At 35.4% G+C, this 18494-nt stretch overlaps 1 protein-coding gene across 21 annotated transcripts in view; it reads left to right on the top strand.

The window, feature by feature from the left end:
• Positions 1–18494, top strand: part of PPFIA2 (PTPRF interacting protein alpha 2) — a 469663-nt gene that overhangs the window by 279961 nt on the left and 171208 nt on the right. For all 21 annotated transcript variants that reach the window (XM_055118486.1, XM_055118484.1, XM_055118483.1 and 18 more), the window contains one exon: positions 15132–15296. In XM_055118486.1, coding sequence (XP_054974461.1) covers positions 15132–15296 — 165 coding nt within the window. The remainder of the gene's footprint in view (positions 1–15131; positions 15297–18494) is intronic.

Here is an 18494-nt window from a genome sequence, read left to right as displayed (position 1 = left end):
CCTCTGGCCTTTTGCTCCATTCAGGTTTACAAAGCAGTGTTAGATTCCACTAGTGAGTTGCAAACTTAAACTTAATATTTGGATTAAAATACAGCATGTCAGTGGCAGGAGATGTGAAAGAGAAGGCAGAGTCTTTTGAGGCAAATGTGGATTTGATTATATGGAATATGATGAAGAAATAGCCTAGTATTTGATAACACCTCACCTCAGCAAAATAATTGACTTTTTTAAGAAATTTAAAATGTGTTAAATTATAAAACCACTGGAGCAGAGCTTTTCTAATTTTAAAAGAGATATCTCTTTGTTTATTGAGGTAACAGTAGTTTACAAGAATGGGAAAGCTTTTTGTTTGTTTGTTTTGTGCAATGTTAACTCACCACACCTAGCATGAAACTGCCATTTTCCTGTCTCTGTCAGTAGGACCCATCCAAACCTTTCCTATTCAATACAATTTTCTAGATGTCTAGTTCTGTAATATGATTTCATGAAACTGGTGGAATTTGCACGGGCCATTGGATACCCATATACTAATGTAACCCCGTGACATATCATATAACACGAGAGTTAAGAATTTGAACAATACATATATGTTTTCTAGATAAGAAGCTCAACTCGCTAAATGTTATAAAATATATAAATCCCTATTTACAAATGAGTAGTAAGTTTCCTTACAAACCATGTAAAGAAAAATCAATTAGCATGAATCTAGTTTAATTTTAATATGAAGTCGATGAACAAAGATTTTATATTAGAGCTCCAGTTTTATCAATGCGTGGAAAATGAAAAAAAAAGTTTCCATTTTTCCTTTGATCTAGGTATATAAAAATCACAATGAGTTCGTTAAGTGAGCATAGCAGTATAATGATAATGTTATGTGATCAAGTCCCATTTGTCTCCTTATTCATCAGGTCTGATTTACAGTAAGCCAAATTCATGCAGTGTGTGCATAAAGAATTGGCTTTTATTGAGACAATGCGGAGGCAGTCCCATGGGCTGCCTCCAGTACCAACAAGGGCAATTTAGAACAAAATGTCAGGTATTTGTTTAAACTTTTCAGCTTTTTCTTTAAATACCCCTGCCTTTGACTTTAACTAACAATGTTTTTTTTTTCATTAAAATTTAAAGAATATTTATTTTGCTATGAGCTTTATTTTATACTATTTCACTATTTTCGAATTTGACATGTTAGGCTGTGTTCCCCGATGTATTTTGACAGAAAAAAAAAGTCAACTTAGAAGTAAAAGGCAAAATATGCATTTCCAAATTCGTATTTTAAAATGTTCTAGGGGATCATTTATTAGCTCTGTTTACCTTTGTAAAAACTTTCTTTCTAAAGCCCTTCCTCATTTCAGTAGTCTAAAATATAGATGCCATGATTATTCCCATTTCAAAGATGAGGTCATAGAGCTTAGAAAATCGAGAGTACCTTTCTAGACTTTACAGTTAGTAATAAACAAAAGAATCAGAATAGACAACCAATAGATGTTCAGTGATTTTATTCTTAAGTCAACAACAGAATTATTTTAGTTAGACTAGTTAGAAACCCCCAAACTGACTATAGCTTATAGGAAATGTTGTCTACAAGTCAAGTCTTTTCATTTTAGATGGTATTATTACTTCTTGGTTGTGAATAATTTTTAAGCTAGTAAATTGACAGTCACACACAATTTTTATCATGAGGCTCAGAAGTACCTTGGACTCTTTCTCAACAAAGAAACTTTTGGTAATAAAAGTAAGGTAAACTACCTGTCAAATCGCTATTCAGAAGTCAAAGTGAGGCAAACACAAAGTTTGAATGCTTCATTTTTAAATGTAAATAATATCTAAGTTAAAATGTGATAAAGCTTATTTTTAAAAGTTTTTTTTGGCTGAGGGCCTCTCCCCATGGTGATCATGAGTCCACAGGACTATACCTGATAGTGTTCCGGGAGTCAAGTGTGATTCAGGGTCCTGTAGTTACAGGCATATGTCTACTGCCTGATGTTCATATATAGCTTTAGAAAACACCCATCTATCTCCCTTAAAGCAGTTATATGAAGGAATTTGGTCACTGATTGTGTAAAAAGAAACACTTCAAAAACTTGTGCAAAATACTAATAATTTGTTTTTTAAGTTATCTAACCATTTTTTATCTTCCCCACCCCTGCAAGATAAATAAATATCCATGTTGTAAGGTCAAACCCCTAACTCTTTTCCCCAAACACCTAATTAAATGTTGCTATATATAAGGTTTTACAAATTTATATAATAGTTTCTCCTTTTACCTGTTGTGATTTTCTTCTGGCTTTAAATACCTATTAGTCATGGAAAGAAAGTAACAACCTAATATTTGTATCTCACACCTAAAAATATTTTGATTGGTGTTAGATTATAAGCAAATTTAAAGTAGAATGGTGCCATTTTTAAGGGCTATGATGAACTTGTGACTTTTTCCTCATCAAATAGTTAATATACCTAATAAATTGAGATAACACAAAAAATATTCATGATGACTTATAAGTGGATGAAGTTGTTTGTGTTAATTTTGAGTATCATCAGAAACAATATATCGCAACAAGACTTGTATGGTGTTTGAAATAATAATATTTTCTTGAAAATATTCGTTTTAGAAGTTGAGTGACATTTAATATACGTAATCGTGATGATGGGCTGGAGCGATAGCACAGCTGGTAGGGTGTATGCCTTGCACACGGCCAACCCTGGTTCGATTCCTCCGCCCCTCTGGGAGAGCCCGGGAAACTACCGAGAGTATCTCGCCCGCATGGCAGAGCCAGGCAAGCTACCCGTGGCATATTCAATATGCCAAAAACAGTAACAACAAGTCTCACAATGGAGATGTTAATGATGCCCACTTGAGCAAATTGATGAGCAATGGGATGACAGTGACAGTGACAATCATGATGATGATAATAAATGCTGCTAATACTAGATAAGAATGAAGTTTTTGTTTGGAGTTAACCCCCACAGTCAGACCTGCTAAAAAGGAACCCTTTCATATTGCTGACAATAAAGATATAATAGGTCGAGCAGCCGCTACCTGTGGTGCTCATATGGAGAAGCCTGAAGAGAAAAAACCTGCCAGAATGGACCAGGGGCTCCCATCCCAGTCTGGGGGCCTCTCCGGGAGCTGCTCGTGTCCATAGGAGTTCAGTTGCTGCCGGGGTCGAGCTCGTAGGGCAGCAGAAAGGACTGGGCCCGCGTGGCGCTGTGCTTAAATATCGGTAAAGGGCGGGACCGGCAAACCCGCCCTCTGGGATCTCCTGCACGTCCCGATGGTATCTGCATTCTGTATTCTAAAACTGGCTGTTGTTCTGGAGTTGGTCATCAGAAACATCTACCTGGCAGCTGGAACACATGCAGATCTTTGTACATAAAATAAAGTGACTTCAAAAAAATTTTTTTTTGCATTTATCTATTGTCTCACAACAAACCACCCCCAAATTTACTGGCAGGGCTTTAAAAAAATTTTTTTTTTTTTGCTTTTAGACCACACCCAGTGGTGCTGGAGTTTATTTATTTTTGCCTCTGAGATCAGGGATCATTCTTGGCCATGCTCTGGAGACCATGGTGGGTGCCAGGGATTACACTGAGTTGGCTTCATGTAAGGCAAACACACTATTCATTGCACTATCTTTCTGGCCCACAAACATTTTAATGTACTAGGATATCTATGAGTCAGTTATTTAGTGGTAATGGTTGTTCTCTGTTCCATAATCTTTAGATTTTGGTTTGGATTGGTTAGTGAAAAAGCTGTGTTATTAAGTGGTGTGTTTATCAGAAAGGACATGAAAAGGAAAAAAATATGAACTATAACGTTTACTGATTTTCATGGTGCAGTTATTTCTCTCTAGCTGATTTCAAGCTGCAGAAATAATGTTACTAGATAAGCATTTGGGAAAAGTTTCACAGTAGCAAACAATCATATAGGATTCCTACCATACCACTGCAAGACAAGTCAGAAACCTTAAAAATATAGATAATTATAAAATATATTTTTGTATATAATAGAAAGTTGTTTAATCTCTAAATATTGGATTTTTTTCAATTTTCTTTTAATGACTGATTTATGCATTTGTGGATGCATAGTATGAAAATATAATGAACAAACACAATCCAGAAGAAAGAGCAGATGCAACATCATAAGTAGCTTGTAAAGATTCTTAATAAGTCAGCAAAAATGGCCAGTAGGTAGAGGACTGGAGAGTCAGTCCAAAGAACCGAGCTGATGTGGGGACACGGAGAAGTGGATGGGAGACTTTGGAATATTGATGGAGGGAAACCAGCACTCTGCTGGTGTGTATGGGATTAGACCTATGTATGCATGAAACTATCATTAACAATATTGTATATATTCCTCAATAAAACTTTGGGAAATAGATAATATAAAATTGTATTAAATATAAAGTATGAATTAAAAAAATCTCAAACTGCAATGTAACTCAGGTGTGATATTTATAAAAGACAAGTATAAGTGCCAGATTTAAGTTTTCTGGAGTTTTTATGATGACAACCTGTTCCTTAATGACTTGACAGGGATCCTATTATCAGTTAATATCGCCAAAGATCCCAATGGATCAAACCATTCTTCCTGTCACTGTTACCACATTATCTCGGTGATAATATGATACTGTGAAGTTTTGCCACTGTGGGAATCTGCCATTCTCAAGAAATCTGAGTCATGACAGGAAAGCAATTTTCACCTTTCATCCTTTGTCCATAAACAATTTTCATTAAGAAGATTTTGTTCTGTGTCCCCTTTTTGGACAAATAAATTGAGTGGTTATAAATTTAGTGGTAAAAATAGTGTTGCTTTCATAAAAAAATACAGGATTTAGCTATATTTACATAAACAATTGTAGCTGCTACCAAAGTTTGGAGCTGAAACAATAGCACAGTGGTAGGGCGTTCGCCTTACACGTGGCCGACCTGGGTTCAGACCCGGGTTCGATTCCTCCACCCCTCTTGGAGAGCCCTGCAAGCTACCGAGAGTATCTCGCCCATATGGCAGAGCCTGGCAAGCTACCCATGTATTTGATATGCCAAAAACAATAATAACAAGTCTCAAAATGGAAGCATTACTGGTTCCCGCTTGAGCAAATCGATGAACAATAAGATGATAGTGATAGTGATCAAAGTTTGAATAATTAAATGTTAAATCCATATTTTTTTCATAAAAGTCATAGAAATCCCTTTTACCAGATTGAAAATGTTGTTCCCCTATTTCTGTTTTGGCACTCTTAGCATCTATTTCTACAAGTATTAACCATATTTTAAGATGACAATTTTAAAAATATCATGCACGTTTGATTTCCAAGTCTCAAGAAATTCTTCTTGGTTAGATTATGTAAGTTTTTGTTTATAACCATATTGTTAACCCCTTTTGCATGTTTACTCAAGACCAACCCCTGTGTCTTTTGGTAACCATCAGTCTGGTCTCTTTTGAAATCTTCTTTAAACTTCAGTTATTTTATTAAGGCACCATGATTTACAGTTGTTTATAATTTAATTGAGTTTTTGGCATACTCAGTACATCATCAGCGCCACCACCAGTGTCAACTGTCCTCCCCCAGTGTCCCCAAGTTCCCTCCCATCCCTACCCCACCTCCACCCCTGACTGCCTCTTTGACAGGCACATTTTAAAGTTTGCTTATTGTGGTTTACTTACACTTTGAAGTGATGTCATTTCATGGTTACCAAGAGAAATAAAATGGGGTTCAGAGAAGCAGTGAGGCATATTGGGATTTGGTATATAAGAATAATTTAGGATAATTTTCCCAAATGTCCTTGTTCTACTTCATGTGGTGCCTTTTATTTTCAGAGTGGTGTTAAGATTTCTTTTTATGCTGCCTGATACAGCTTTGAATGCGTCTTACGTTGTCATTTAGTAACCTGGTTTCTAAAGCCTATTTTCTTATAATGTGCATCACGACCCCATAGAGGGTTGCATAACTGAATATGGTGGAGACAAACAACTTTTCAATAGTACAAGATCTCTGAATACAGTGATCAAAGGAAAATTCAAAACCAATCCTGTAATAACTCTGAAGTGTTTCTAACAGTATTGTCCATATTGTATTTCTCAGAATAAAACAGGTCATGAATGAGGGGAAAAAATCAAGAAGCCATGTCCTAGATAACGTTCTTTATTTTCTGTTCTGTGTTGGGACTTCAATGAGATTACTGTCAGCAGCCTTAAAATATTTTGAATTCTTGAGATACTGCATAAAATTTTAAACGTTAAATTAAGATTGTAATTTTCTTTCTTTAAACTCTTTAGTGTTCTTCAAACATCCAGCTCACATTATTGTCCATAGATTCTTTCTGGTTTCAAAAATCTATGTAGCAATGAATCAGCACATCAAAGCCATATATTCAGAGATATCCTTTCTTAGGAAAACTTAGGTTATCATTTAAGAAATGATCTCACCTCTCTATACTATGGCAAACAGTATTATCTTTTGATGTTAATCTAGTTATTACTTGGTCATATCTATACTAAGTTATAACTAGTTATTATATTATATAACTTGGCTATTATATCTAATCAATCATATATAATTATATAATAACTTATCTAATCAATTATATATAATTATATAACTATATTATATATAATATATGAATATATTATGTATAATTATAAAATAACCAAGTTGTATATAATTATAATATATATTGTATATATTTATATATACTTTATTGTATGTTTATTATATTAATTACATATTATATAATTTATTATATATGATATATAAGTTATTATATCTTGGTTCATAACAAACAACAAAATTTGATGAGAATTTGGTACGTGCCTCTGAGAACTAAAGATAGAGCCATGAGGGGCTGGAACAATAGAGCACGTAGGCAGTTACCTTGCACACAGGTAACCCAGGTTTGATTGCCAGCATCCCATATGGTCCTCTGAGCATCTCTGGGAGTAATTCCTGAATGCTAGAGCCAGGAATAACCTTTTAAGAATCACCAGATGTGGCACAGAGAGAGAGAGAGACAGAGAGAGAGAGAGAGAGAGAGAGAGAGAGAGAGAGAGAGAGCAATGAACAAAAGTGAAGAAAGTCTTTTCCCTATTCAGTTTACATGAATTAGGAATTAGAACGTAAAAAAGATAAATACATACAATTATTAGAACATTGTATGATGAAAGGGGAACATTTACTTCACAAGGCAACAAGGGAAAGATTTGTTAAAGCAAGTTCGATACAGAAATAAAAGTATAAATAAAGTGTTGGAGTGAAATTATCATGTAGATATGTGAAAAAGTATGTTTTTTAGTGTTAAAGATGATGGCACACAAAGACAGGTGTGAGAACCTCTATGTCTGATGAGTTAAAAACAAGTAAATTCAAAGCAAACTGCAAGGAATCAAATTCAGCTAGACTGAAAGGAGTAAAAAAAGGAAAAGGAGGCACATCTAGTTTAAATTATGATTTAAGTTCCTATTTGAGAATTTAAGGAGAAGATTGTGACCTAAGTTATATTTTACCTTAAATAGTGTTTTGAGGACTGCCTGTTTGATTAAAGGATGAAAGCAGGAGGACCAGTTCAGAAGTTATTATAATAATTAAGGGAGATAATAGTTCTTGGAATCAGGTAGCAGTGGTGGATGTAGTGGGAAGTGGTCAGATCTTAAAAGCAGTAGGGACATGTAAAGGAGTCATTTGAAAGTCTAAACTATCGATTTTACAATGGTGGAGAAAGTGAAACCATAATTATGGTTAAAGTCAGCAGCAAATTCCTATAATAAAGGAATTGAGGGTGAGGTTTTGAATTTGATTTGAATACTTAAATAAATGAAATGATTTGTGAGTTAACAAAAATCACTGAAATTATTTACTTATTGATAACATTGAAATCTATAAACTATAACTGCAAAATGAAATATGGTGGAAATTAAGATTATTTTCAGTGGAGAAGGTAAATATATTTAAAGGACAATATGATGGACAAGTAACCTAAATGAGTAAGGAAGATTGTCAAGTCTGGTATAGAGTTGAGGAAAATGGCAATGACTTAGTTTCATATTTAAGGACCAATGTAGAGTGGCCCAGGGAGTGGCAGATGACTCCAGAATGAGCATGATCTGATGATGACTAACATCACATCATTCTAAATTGTTGATAAGGGAAGCCATTCCTTAAGAATTTAAGTAGATACCCCTGTGTATTGGATATGCCAAAAACAGTAATAATAAGTCTTTCAATGAGAGATGTTACTGGTACTCGCTCGAACAAATCAATGAGCAACGGGATGACAGAATGATAGTTTTTTTAAAAATTAATTTATTTTTTAATTAGTGAATCATAGTGAAGGTACAATTATAGATTTGCACATTTTTGTGCTTGTGTTTCCCTCATACAATGTTTAAGAACCCATCCCTCCACCAGTGTCCATTCACCACCACCACTGAACCCAGTATCTCTCCCACCCTTAAATCCCATCCCCCACAACCCGCATCTGTATTCCCTTTTGTTCTCTCTCTCCTTTTGGGTGTTGCAGTTTTAAGTAGATATAGTTTTTAATAGATTTTTAACTTTTGGGGTATTTTTAAAATCTGTGACCAAACAGTACAGAATTGACTTTCAAAAAGAAATTTCAAAGTTGATAAAGGGATTATTTCTCATTTTCAATAGAAAATCACGATTTCTCGGTAAATTATTCCTATGAGCAAAATAGAATCATTTACCAGCTCCACTTATTTATGTGACTTAGTATTCATGTACCTTATTTCTTGCTGTGGTGTATAATTAGCAGAACCTGTGTGGCACTGAACTCTGAGAATTATAATTTTTCATGGGAAGGTGAATTTAGCAATGTGGGTAGTTTGCCAAATGTCAAGTGTGAGACCGAACAATGTGGGTATTCTAACATCAGATATCTTCTGTAGTTTTATTATTAGGCTTATATTTTGCTTCTTTCCACAGGGTAAATATTTTATCATACATTTTTATGCTCTATGCTCAGTAACATGCAGTATCAGATGCTTAAAACATACAAGTTATATATGAAATTACTGGCCAAATCAAGACATTTCTACCTTTATTTAAAAAGAAATTTCCATTTTATTATGGATCTTGCTTATTTGTAAGGTTTGTCATCTATCTAAGACATACATCAAGTGTAACAATGATAAGCTGAAATTGTTAGAAAATTATGTAAGTCACTATAGATTAAGTTTTGATATAGGCCAGGATATACACTGGAAAAATTTAAATAATTCCTTGTATTTTCTCTCTTCATTCAAGAAATATGTATTGTATTTTTTTGTCTAAGATTTATATAGGATCATTTCTTCTGCTGAGAAAAGAAAATTTGCCAAAAATTGGAGTTGTTGAATTTGTCCAACTATTCTTTTTGATATCACAGTGGTAGGGCATTTGCCTTGCACGTGGTTGACTCAGGTTCGATTCTTCCGTCCCTCTCAGAGAGCCTGGCAAGCTACCAAGAGTATCCTGCCCGCACGCCAGAGCCTGGCAAACTCCCCGTGGCATATTCGATATGCCAAAAACAGTAACAAGTCTCACACTGGAGATGTTACTGGTGCCTACTTGAGCAAATTGATGACAGTGATACAAATAGATATAAGGGACTTAATAAACATCTAAATTCAGAGAGAATCATGAAGATCAAAGGGGATAAAATTTCTACATTTTTCCAGCTTAAATTTCAATAGAAAATATTATGACATTTAATAAAAGCATTTTATATAAATTCCTGTCAACATCACAATAGCATAGTAAATGTTTCTTACTCTTTGAACCATAATTAATGGTAGTGATTGTAGATAAATTCACTTTTTTTTTACAGATTCACACATTTTCATGCTTGTTTTTCCTTCATGCAGTGTTTGAGAGCCCATCTCTCCACCAGTCCGTTCTCCACCACCAATGAACCCAGTATCCCTCCCACCCCTCCAATCCCATCCCCCCATCCCGCCTTTGTGGCGGGGCATTCCACTTTGACATCTCTCTCTCCTTTTGGGTGTTGTGGTTTGCAATAGGGGTATTGAGTGGTCATCCTGTTCAGTCTCTAGTCTACTTTCAGCACGCATCACCGTTCCCGTGTGGGATCTCCAATCACATATTACTTGGTGTTCCCTTTTATATCTGGAATCACTTTCCCCCAGCGTGTGAGGCTGGCTTCCAAGCTATGGAGCCAACCTCCTGGTATTATATACTACTATTCTTGGGTATTAGTCTCCTACTCTGTTGTTTTATATTCCACAGATGAGTGCAATTTTTCTATGTCTGTCCCTCTCTTTCTGGCTCATTTCACTTAGCATGATACTTTCCATGTTGATCCACTTATATGGCAAAGTTCATGACTTTATCTTTTCTAACAGCTGCATAGCATTCCATTGTATAGATGTACCAAAGTTTCTTTAACCAGTCATCTGTTCTAGAGCACTCGGGTTTTTTCCAGATTCTGGCTATTATAAACAGTGCTGCGATGAACTTATAAGTGCAGATGTCATTTCGACTATACTTTTTTGTTTCTCTGGGATATATTCCCAGAAGTGGTATTGGTGGATCAAATGGAAGCTCAATTTCTAATTTTTTGAGAAGCATCCATATTGTTTTCCAAAGGGCCTGGACCAGTCGACATTCCCACCAGCAGTTTAGAAGGGTCCCTTCCTCCCCACATCCTCTCCAACAGTGGTTGCTTTTGTTCTTTTAGATGTGTGCCATTCTCTGTGGCGTGAGGTGGTATCTCATGGTTGTTTTGATCTGTATCTTCCTGATCATTAGTGATACAGAGCACTTTTTCATGTGCCTTTTGGACATTCATATCTCTTCCTTGGAAAATTTTCTGTTCATTTCTTTGGGCCATTTTCTGATGGGGTTGTGTGTTTTCTTCTTGAAGAGTTCAACCAGTGCTTTATATACCCTTGATATCAACCTTTTATCAGATGGGTATTGGGTGAATATCCTTTCCCATTCTGAAGATTGCCTTTGTATTCTAGTCACTGTGTCTTTTGCAGTGCAGAAGCTTTTTAGTTTAATATAGTCCCATTTGTTTATCTCTGTTTCTACTTGATTGCTTAGTTCTGTGTCGTGTTTGAAGATACCTTTAGCTTCAGTATCGTGAAGGGTTTTGGCGACCTTGTCTTCGATGTACCTTATGGATTGTAGTCTGATGTTGAGGTCTTTAATCCATTTTTATCTGATTTTTGTGCATGGTGTCAGGTCGAGGTCTAAGCCCATTCTTTTGCATGTGGTTGTCCAGTTATGCCAGCACCATTTGTTGAAGAGGCTTTCCTTGTTCCACTTCACATTTCTTGCCCCCTTATCAAAGATTAGAAGATCATACATTTGGGGTTGTGTGTAGGGATATTCCACTCTGTTCCATTGGTCTGCAGCTCTGCCTTTGTTCCTGTACCATGCTGTTTTAATTGTTATTGCTTTGTAGTAAAGTTTAAAGTTGGGGAGGGTGATGTCTCCATCATCTTTTTCCCAGTAATTGTTTTAGCTATTTGTGGGCGTTTGTTGTTCCATATGAATTTCAGAATTGCTTGATCCATTTCTTTGAAGAATGTCATGGGTATCCTTATGGGGATCGCGTTAAATCTGTATACTGCTTTGGGGAGTATTGCCATTTTGACAATGTTGATTCTATCTATCCATGAACAGGGAATATGTTTCCATTTCCTCATGTCCTCTTTTATTTCATGGAGTAGCATTTTAAGTTTTCTTTGTAGAGGTCCTTTACTTCTTTACTTAAGATATTCCAAGGTATTTGATTTTCTGGGGCACAATTGTGAACGAGATTGATTTTTTCATGTCCCCTTCCTCTGTCTCATTGTTTGCATATAGGAAGACCATGGAGTTTGGGGTATTGATTTTATAGCGTACAACTTTACTGTACAGGTCAATTGTTTCTAAGAGTTTCTTACTAGAGCTTTTAGGCTTCTCTAGATATAGTATCATATCGTCTGCGAATAGTGAGAGTTTGATTTCTTCCTTTCCTATCTGAATGCCCTTAATATCTTTTTCTTGCCTAATGGCTATTACTAGTACTTCCAGAACTACATTAAAGAGAAGTGGTGAGAGTGGGCATCCTTGTCTTGTCCCCGATATTAGAGGAAAGGCCCTTAGTTTTTCCCCATTGATGATAATGCTTGCCATAGGTTCATGGTAGATGGCTTTGACTATGTTGAGGAAACCCATTTTGGTGAGAGTTTTTGTCATGAACGGATGTTGGATCTTGTCAAATGCTTTCTCTGCATCTATTGATATGATCATATGCTTTTTATCTTTATTTTTGTTGATATGATGGATTATGTTGATTGATTTCCGAATGTTAAACCATCCTTGCATCCCCAGGATGAATCCCACTTGGTCATGGTGTATGATCTTTTTGATAAGTTGTTGGGTTCTGTTTGCTAGTATTTTGTTGAGGATCTTCGCATCGGTGTTCATCATGGATATTGGTCTATAGTTTTCTTTGTTAGTGGTGTCTTTGTTTGCTTTTGGTATTAGGGAGATATGTGCCGCATAGAAACTGTTCAGGATTCCTGACTTTTCAATTTCCTGGAAATGCTTGAGGAGAACTGGCAACAAGTCTTCTTTAAATGTTTGGAAGAATTCACCAGTGAATCCGTCTGGACCTGAGCTTTTGTTTTTGGGGAGACTTTTGATTACAGTTTCGATTCCCTTGATATTTATGGGCCTCTTCAGGTATTTCAAGTCTTCTTGGTTCAATCTTGGGAGATTGTAGGACTCAAGGAATTCGTTCATTTCTTTTAAGATCTCTTGTTTTGTGGCATACAGACTTTCAAAGTAGTCTCTGATGACCATTTGAATCTCCTTGGTGTCTGTTGTGATGGTCCTCTTTGCATTTCTAATTTGGTTTATTAGGGTTTTCTCTCTCTGTGAGTCTTGCTAGTGGTTTATCAATCTTATTTATTTACTTGAAGAACCAGCTCTTTGTTTCATTGATCTTTCAGATTGTTTTTCGGATTTCCATATCATTAATTTCTGCTCTAAGTTTTATTATTTCTTTCCTTTGATCTGATTTGGGTTCCTTTTGTTGGTCCTCTTCTAAGATCTTGAGCAGAGAAGTCAAGCTATCTATATAGGCCCTTTCTTCCTTCCTGAGGAAAGCTTGCAGATCTATAAATTTTCCCCTTAACACAGCTTTAGCTGCTTCCCATAGGTTCTGGTAGCTTGTGTTTTCATTCTCATTTGTTTTTAGATAAATTCACTTTAATAAGTACTAAGAAATGTAATACTAATTAGTGACACTGAGGTTAATAGTAGAGTTGTCAACAAAACCCAAACAAAAATTGAATAAGCAAAACATTCATTATATTGTAAATTTCAGAAAGAGGTAAAAGAGGAAAGAATATTTTAATTTTAGGCTTTTGGTTGGGGGTGGGGAGACAGGGTCATGTGGGGATGGTTGGGCCTAACAGGGCTCCGAGACTGTTCTTGGATCTGTGTTCAAGTGTGTCTTCTAGAATTGCTCAGCTGACCATATGCAATGTAGGGAATGAACTAGAATCGCTATATTGTGAGGCAGGTATCAAACCCTGTAGTCTTTCTCTTGTCCCTCATTTAAGTGTTTTAAGACTTTTTTTTGCTTTTTTTGGTGGGGAGTCACACCCGGCAATGCACAGGGGTTACTCCTGGCTCTGCACTCAGAGCCAGGAATTACCCCTGACGGTGCTCAGGGGACCATATGGAATGCTGGGAATCTAACCTAGGTTGGCCGAGTGCAAGGCAAATAAATGCCCTACCCGCTGTGCTATCGCTCCAGCCCTCTATCTTCTTTTTTTTGCTTTTTTAAAAAAATTTATTAGGATATTTTTAATGGGTGGTAATATTAGTTAGCAGGTTAGTAGTATAGTTTCACAAGTCTTCAAGTGTATGTTATACATCATGCTCACCACTAACATGTAAAGATCCATTGACTACTATTTATTTTATCTCCGGCCCACTTTTGAGTCACCATTCTCTTCTAACTCTGATAACTTTAGCTATAAAGTCAAAATCTGAGAATTTGTTTTGTATATATAGCTTTGTCTGATTCTTGATTTTGGTACTTTAATTCCAAATATGAGTGAAATTATTCAGTATGTATATTTTTCCTTCTGACTTGTTTCCATTAATATGAACCCCTCCGGGTGATCCCATGTGTCCTAAATTGCAAAATGACACATTCCTTTATAGCTATACTAAGAATATGTAGTTTCCAGGAAAGAAAAATTTAAAGTATATCCTTTAACCTATTTCCCAAAATATTTTTTGTAAGTCTGTTACTATGTTCCAGTTGGCTGCATCATTCCCTACCATGTAGTCTAAGAATGCATTGTGAATAAAATTATCAGTGGTTGTCATCATAAAAGCATATCAACATGTAGTTGTGATTCCACTACAGTCACAATACAGCATGGACATCATTATAATTACATTTGAGCAAAGTATGATTTTCTTGTTAATTTCTTAATTCACTGTCACTGTCACTGTCGTCTTGTTGTTCATCGATTTGTTCGGGCGGGCACAGTAACGTCTCTGAATGTGAGACTTATTGTTACTGTTTTTGTCATATCCAATATGCCACGGGTAGCTTGCCAGGCTCTGCCGTGCGGGCGCAATACTCTCGGTAGCTTGCCGGGCTCTCCAAGAGGGGTGGAGGAATCGAACACGGGTGTGCTGCGTGAAAGGCAAAAGCTCTACCGCTATGCTATCACTTCAGCAATTAATTAAAACATTTAAATGACGAAATATAAATCCAATAAATTTTAAATTTCAATACTATTTTCAGCAAGCTGATCAGGTATTGTGTATTTTTTCTTAATAATTCACAGAGCAGATCAATATCCTGCTTTATTACTCTTTTAAATCCATACTGAGATTATAAAATGTAGTAAAAGAATGCCTACACTTTCCATTATAATTGTAATTTTGTCATCTTTTGTTAGAAATAAAATTTACTTTTAATTTACTTTATAAACTGGTTTACAATAAGGTTTGCACATCTTTGTTGCTCTCTGATATAATCTGAGACTATCATACATAAAATGCAAATCTGCAATATTTTAAGGTAGAATTTATTGATGCTTATTAACGATTTGGTATACATAAAATAATCGTATTTTTTGTTAAACCCAATAGCTGTTACTGGAGCATTTGGAGTGCCTTGTGTCACGACATGAAAGGTCACTAAGAATGACGGTGGTGAAACGACAAGCCCAGTCCCCCTCAGGAGTGTCCAGTGAAGTAGAGGTTCTCAAGGCACTGAAATCTTTGTTTGAGCACCACAAGGCCTTGGATGAAAAGGTACAGTATAAATAATTCTTTTATTTTAAAGTCAGTTACATCTCAATAAACCTTCAAAGAAGGTAATATATAGATAAACAACTTTAGTGCAGTTGTGCTTTTGTCATCATTATCAAGCTCCTGTCTTCATCCATGACCCATCTCATTCTGAAATGAGTCAGTACAGAGGATCATATCTGAAATAAAATATATCATTCTTAGTGCTACCTGATCTCTCTCTCTTCCTCTCTCTCTCTCTCTCTCACTCTCTCTCTCTCTCCCCCCCCCAATACCAGTGAATATATGGTTTCTTATTGTACATACTGGTTGGAGTCCAAGTTATTATTATGGAATATTCTCATTAATCTCCCTGTAATACTTATTATTTTTTAATTCTCCATTTCTCTCCTTTAACACACAATCCTCACTTCTGCTTCAGTTCCACCCCTGAAATGTATGTTTCCAGTTGCCAACAGAAGAGCTTACTAATAGACAATTAACTATACCATAAAATGCAATTTAGTTTCCTAAGCCTTCTATGTCTAGTGATTTAGTGTTGAAGATAAATTTTAAGAGATTTTGCACATAATATTTTATTACTAGAATAAACCCTAGTTTGGATCTTTTAAAAATAAATTAACTGTAATTTAAATAAACTCTACAAAATAAAGAATCTAATATGAGGGTAATGGTTTTTTAAGTTGGCAAAGTTTGTGACATGATTTTAATTTTGTGAAATTTTTAAGAACTACTATTTTAAAATTAATGAAGTTTTAGGATTTTGCAGTATGGGAATTGAATACTTCTGTATAATGTATATAATAAATTCTGGTCACTGAAATTCAAACTAGGGCTAATATTCAGTTGTAGGTAGCTTAAACTTATATCTAATTTAGCTCTACTTAATATTAATATACACATAATTTATCACTCATATTTCAGATATTCATAGAGCAGGGCTTTATGTAGATGTGTATGTAATGCTAAATATAGTTTTTTGCAGATTATCATATACAAATTGTTCCTTAGCTTTCATTTCGTCCTTGAGAGGCAACTTGTTTCTGAGTAATTTTGAAGAAAGAAGAGATATTATATAAGAATCTTGGTTAATATTACCAAATAATATAAAATATAAAATGATAGTTTAGTATATCTAGTTTTATGTGATAGTGTCTTTCTTATAAAGTGCATTGTTAAGAATGGTTAATTCTTCACGTTGAAAAGAGAGCTCAGAGGCTGTGGTCTGTCCGATCTCTGGCACTGCATGCTCACTCTAGGGGATAGCCCTGGAGGCACACAAGCAATGCTGAGCATGGCTGCAGTGCACCCCAACATCACTGGGTCCAAGCAGTGCCACATCAGCAGATGTGCTAACCCTGAACTTTTCAGTTCAATTGGCCAAGTGTCTCTGGGAGTGATCACTGGGCCCAGTGAGCTTTGCTTGGGAGCCACACTCCAACTGATATTAAAGAATTTGTGAGACCTTATATTTATAGGCGAATAGAGCTCATTCCAATCTTCTTGGCAGATGTTTGTCTCATGTTAGATTGAGGAAATCACAGTGCCGGCAACTTTTGGCAGTATTAATGACAGACAATGCTAAAGGGAGATGTTTACAAGATAAAATGGAGTTACATAAAAATTGAAAACTAAATCTGCTTAAGAAAACAGCATAAAAAGCAATGATGTCTTTTTAGAGGGATAATATTTGATTGGGGTATCAGATATATGTGAGAATTGTTTTATAAACTAGAGAATTAAGAATCAGAGTGACAGCTCAAAGGACGAGAGTTCATGCTTTGCATACAGTAGAACCCGTTCAAACCACAGCATTACTTCACTCCCTGAGCACTGCCTAGTATGGACAAAATAAATAAGGCTGAAAAATGAAGAATGCTCTAATCCACAATTTCTTAACAGGAGATTCTAAGGCCTACTTTGGATCCAGGCAATATTCCAGATGAAAATTGCATAAATAGGTGACCTTAGAATAAGACTAGAGCATCAACCAGTAGGATGGGGAACCACAGGAAGGAAACAGAGAATAAAGGGACAATGCTCAGGAAAAGGTTGAGATGTAACTGCTCTAACCAATACAACTAATTATATAAAATTGCTAAGAGTTATAAGAGAAGTCTAGCCTGTTCATAGAAAATCTGAAAAATTTCACAAGGCTTGAATGAAGGTTAATAAGAAAGCATGCTGTGGTATTCCCATTTAGGAGTCCCACATCACTAAAGTGAGGGATAATTCCCCAGAATAATGAATGGAAGACCCTAAGCAATATTAAAAGAAAAACAAACCTCATTGAGTGTGAAAAATATTTTTATAGAACAAATAAACTAAAAATAATGTATTATTTATAAGTTCAATGAGCTTACCTTAACTAAGTGATGTTTCTCATACACTATCTTATGAGCTATCATGGGATTTATTATATCCAGAGATGTTGTCGGCATTGGTGGTTTCAGCAGTAATTGATAATTATCAGTGAAGTTATGATGAATAACCAAAAAAGAAACTGTTAAGTGCTTGGATGCTGGGGTTGGGCAGATCTAGGCAGGTTACATTTATTAACATTTTTCTTCTGTTTCCCATGAGGGAAATAATAAAAAAAAACCACCTAATATTTGTAAAGAAGGATAGATGTGACATGCACACATATCTCTTAACTCCTGCTTACCATCATCAACTGACAAAACTCACCATTGGTTCATAACTTAGTTGTTGAAGGACTCATGTGCACCAATGTGCTTTTGTAGACACTCTTCCTAGTTTGAATAGCTCACAGCTGTTACTGGGGATAGGGAAGAATGAGAGACAGATATAAAGAAGTAATTACAAAATTCTGATATGTGTTATGAACAGTATCTTAAATAGAAGATTGCTAGAAAACAGAGTTAGCCATATTGTGAAGACAGGAAAATGGCAACTTCACCAAAGGTTTTAAAACACTTGAAGAACTTAATCAAATATGGAAGACCAGCATAATTGTGGAAAATTACAGTGACTGGTAGATTTTATTAATGATGTCCTAATTTTTAAATACTGGTGATACAATTTGCTCAATTAGACAAGATTAATAGCAAATTTCATACCAAATATATTTACCATTTTTATGGTGGCTTGTTTTTATTTCCTAGAAGAAATGTTATATGTGTATATATGTACATATATACACACGTTATTTTAATATTTATGTATCTCTAACTATTTTCA

Source organism: Sorex araneus, chromosome 10 (genome assembly GCF_027595985.1).
Source record: "Sorex araneus isolate mSorAra2 chromosome 10, mSorAra2.pri, whole genome shotgun sequence".
Taxonomy (NCBI): Eukaryota; Metazoa; Chordata; class Mammalia; order Eulipotyphla; family Soricidae; genus Sorex; species Sorex araneus.
This window is presented reverse-complemented; position numbering and strand designations above follow the sequence as displayed.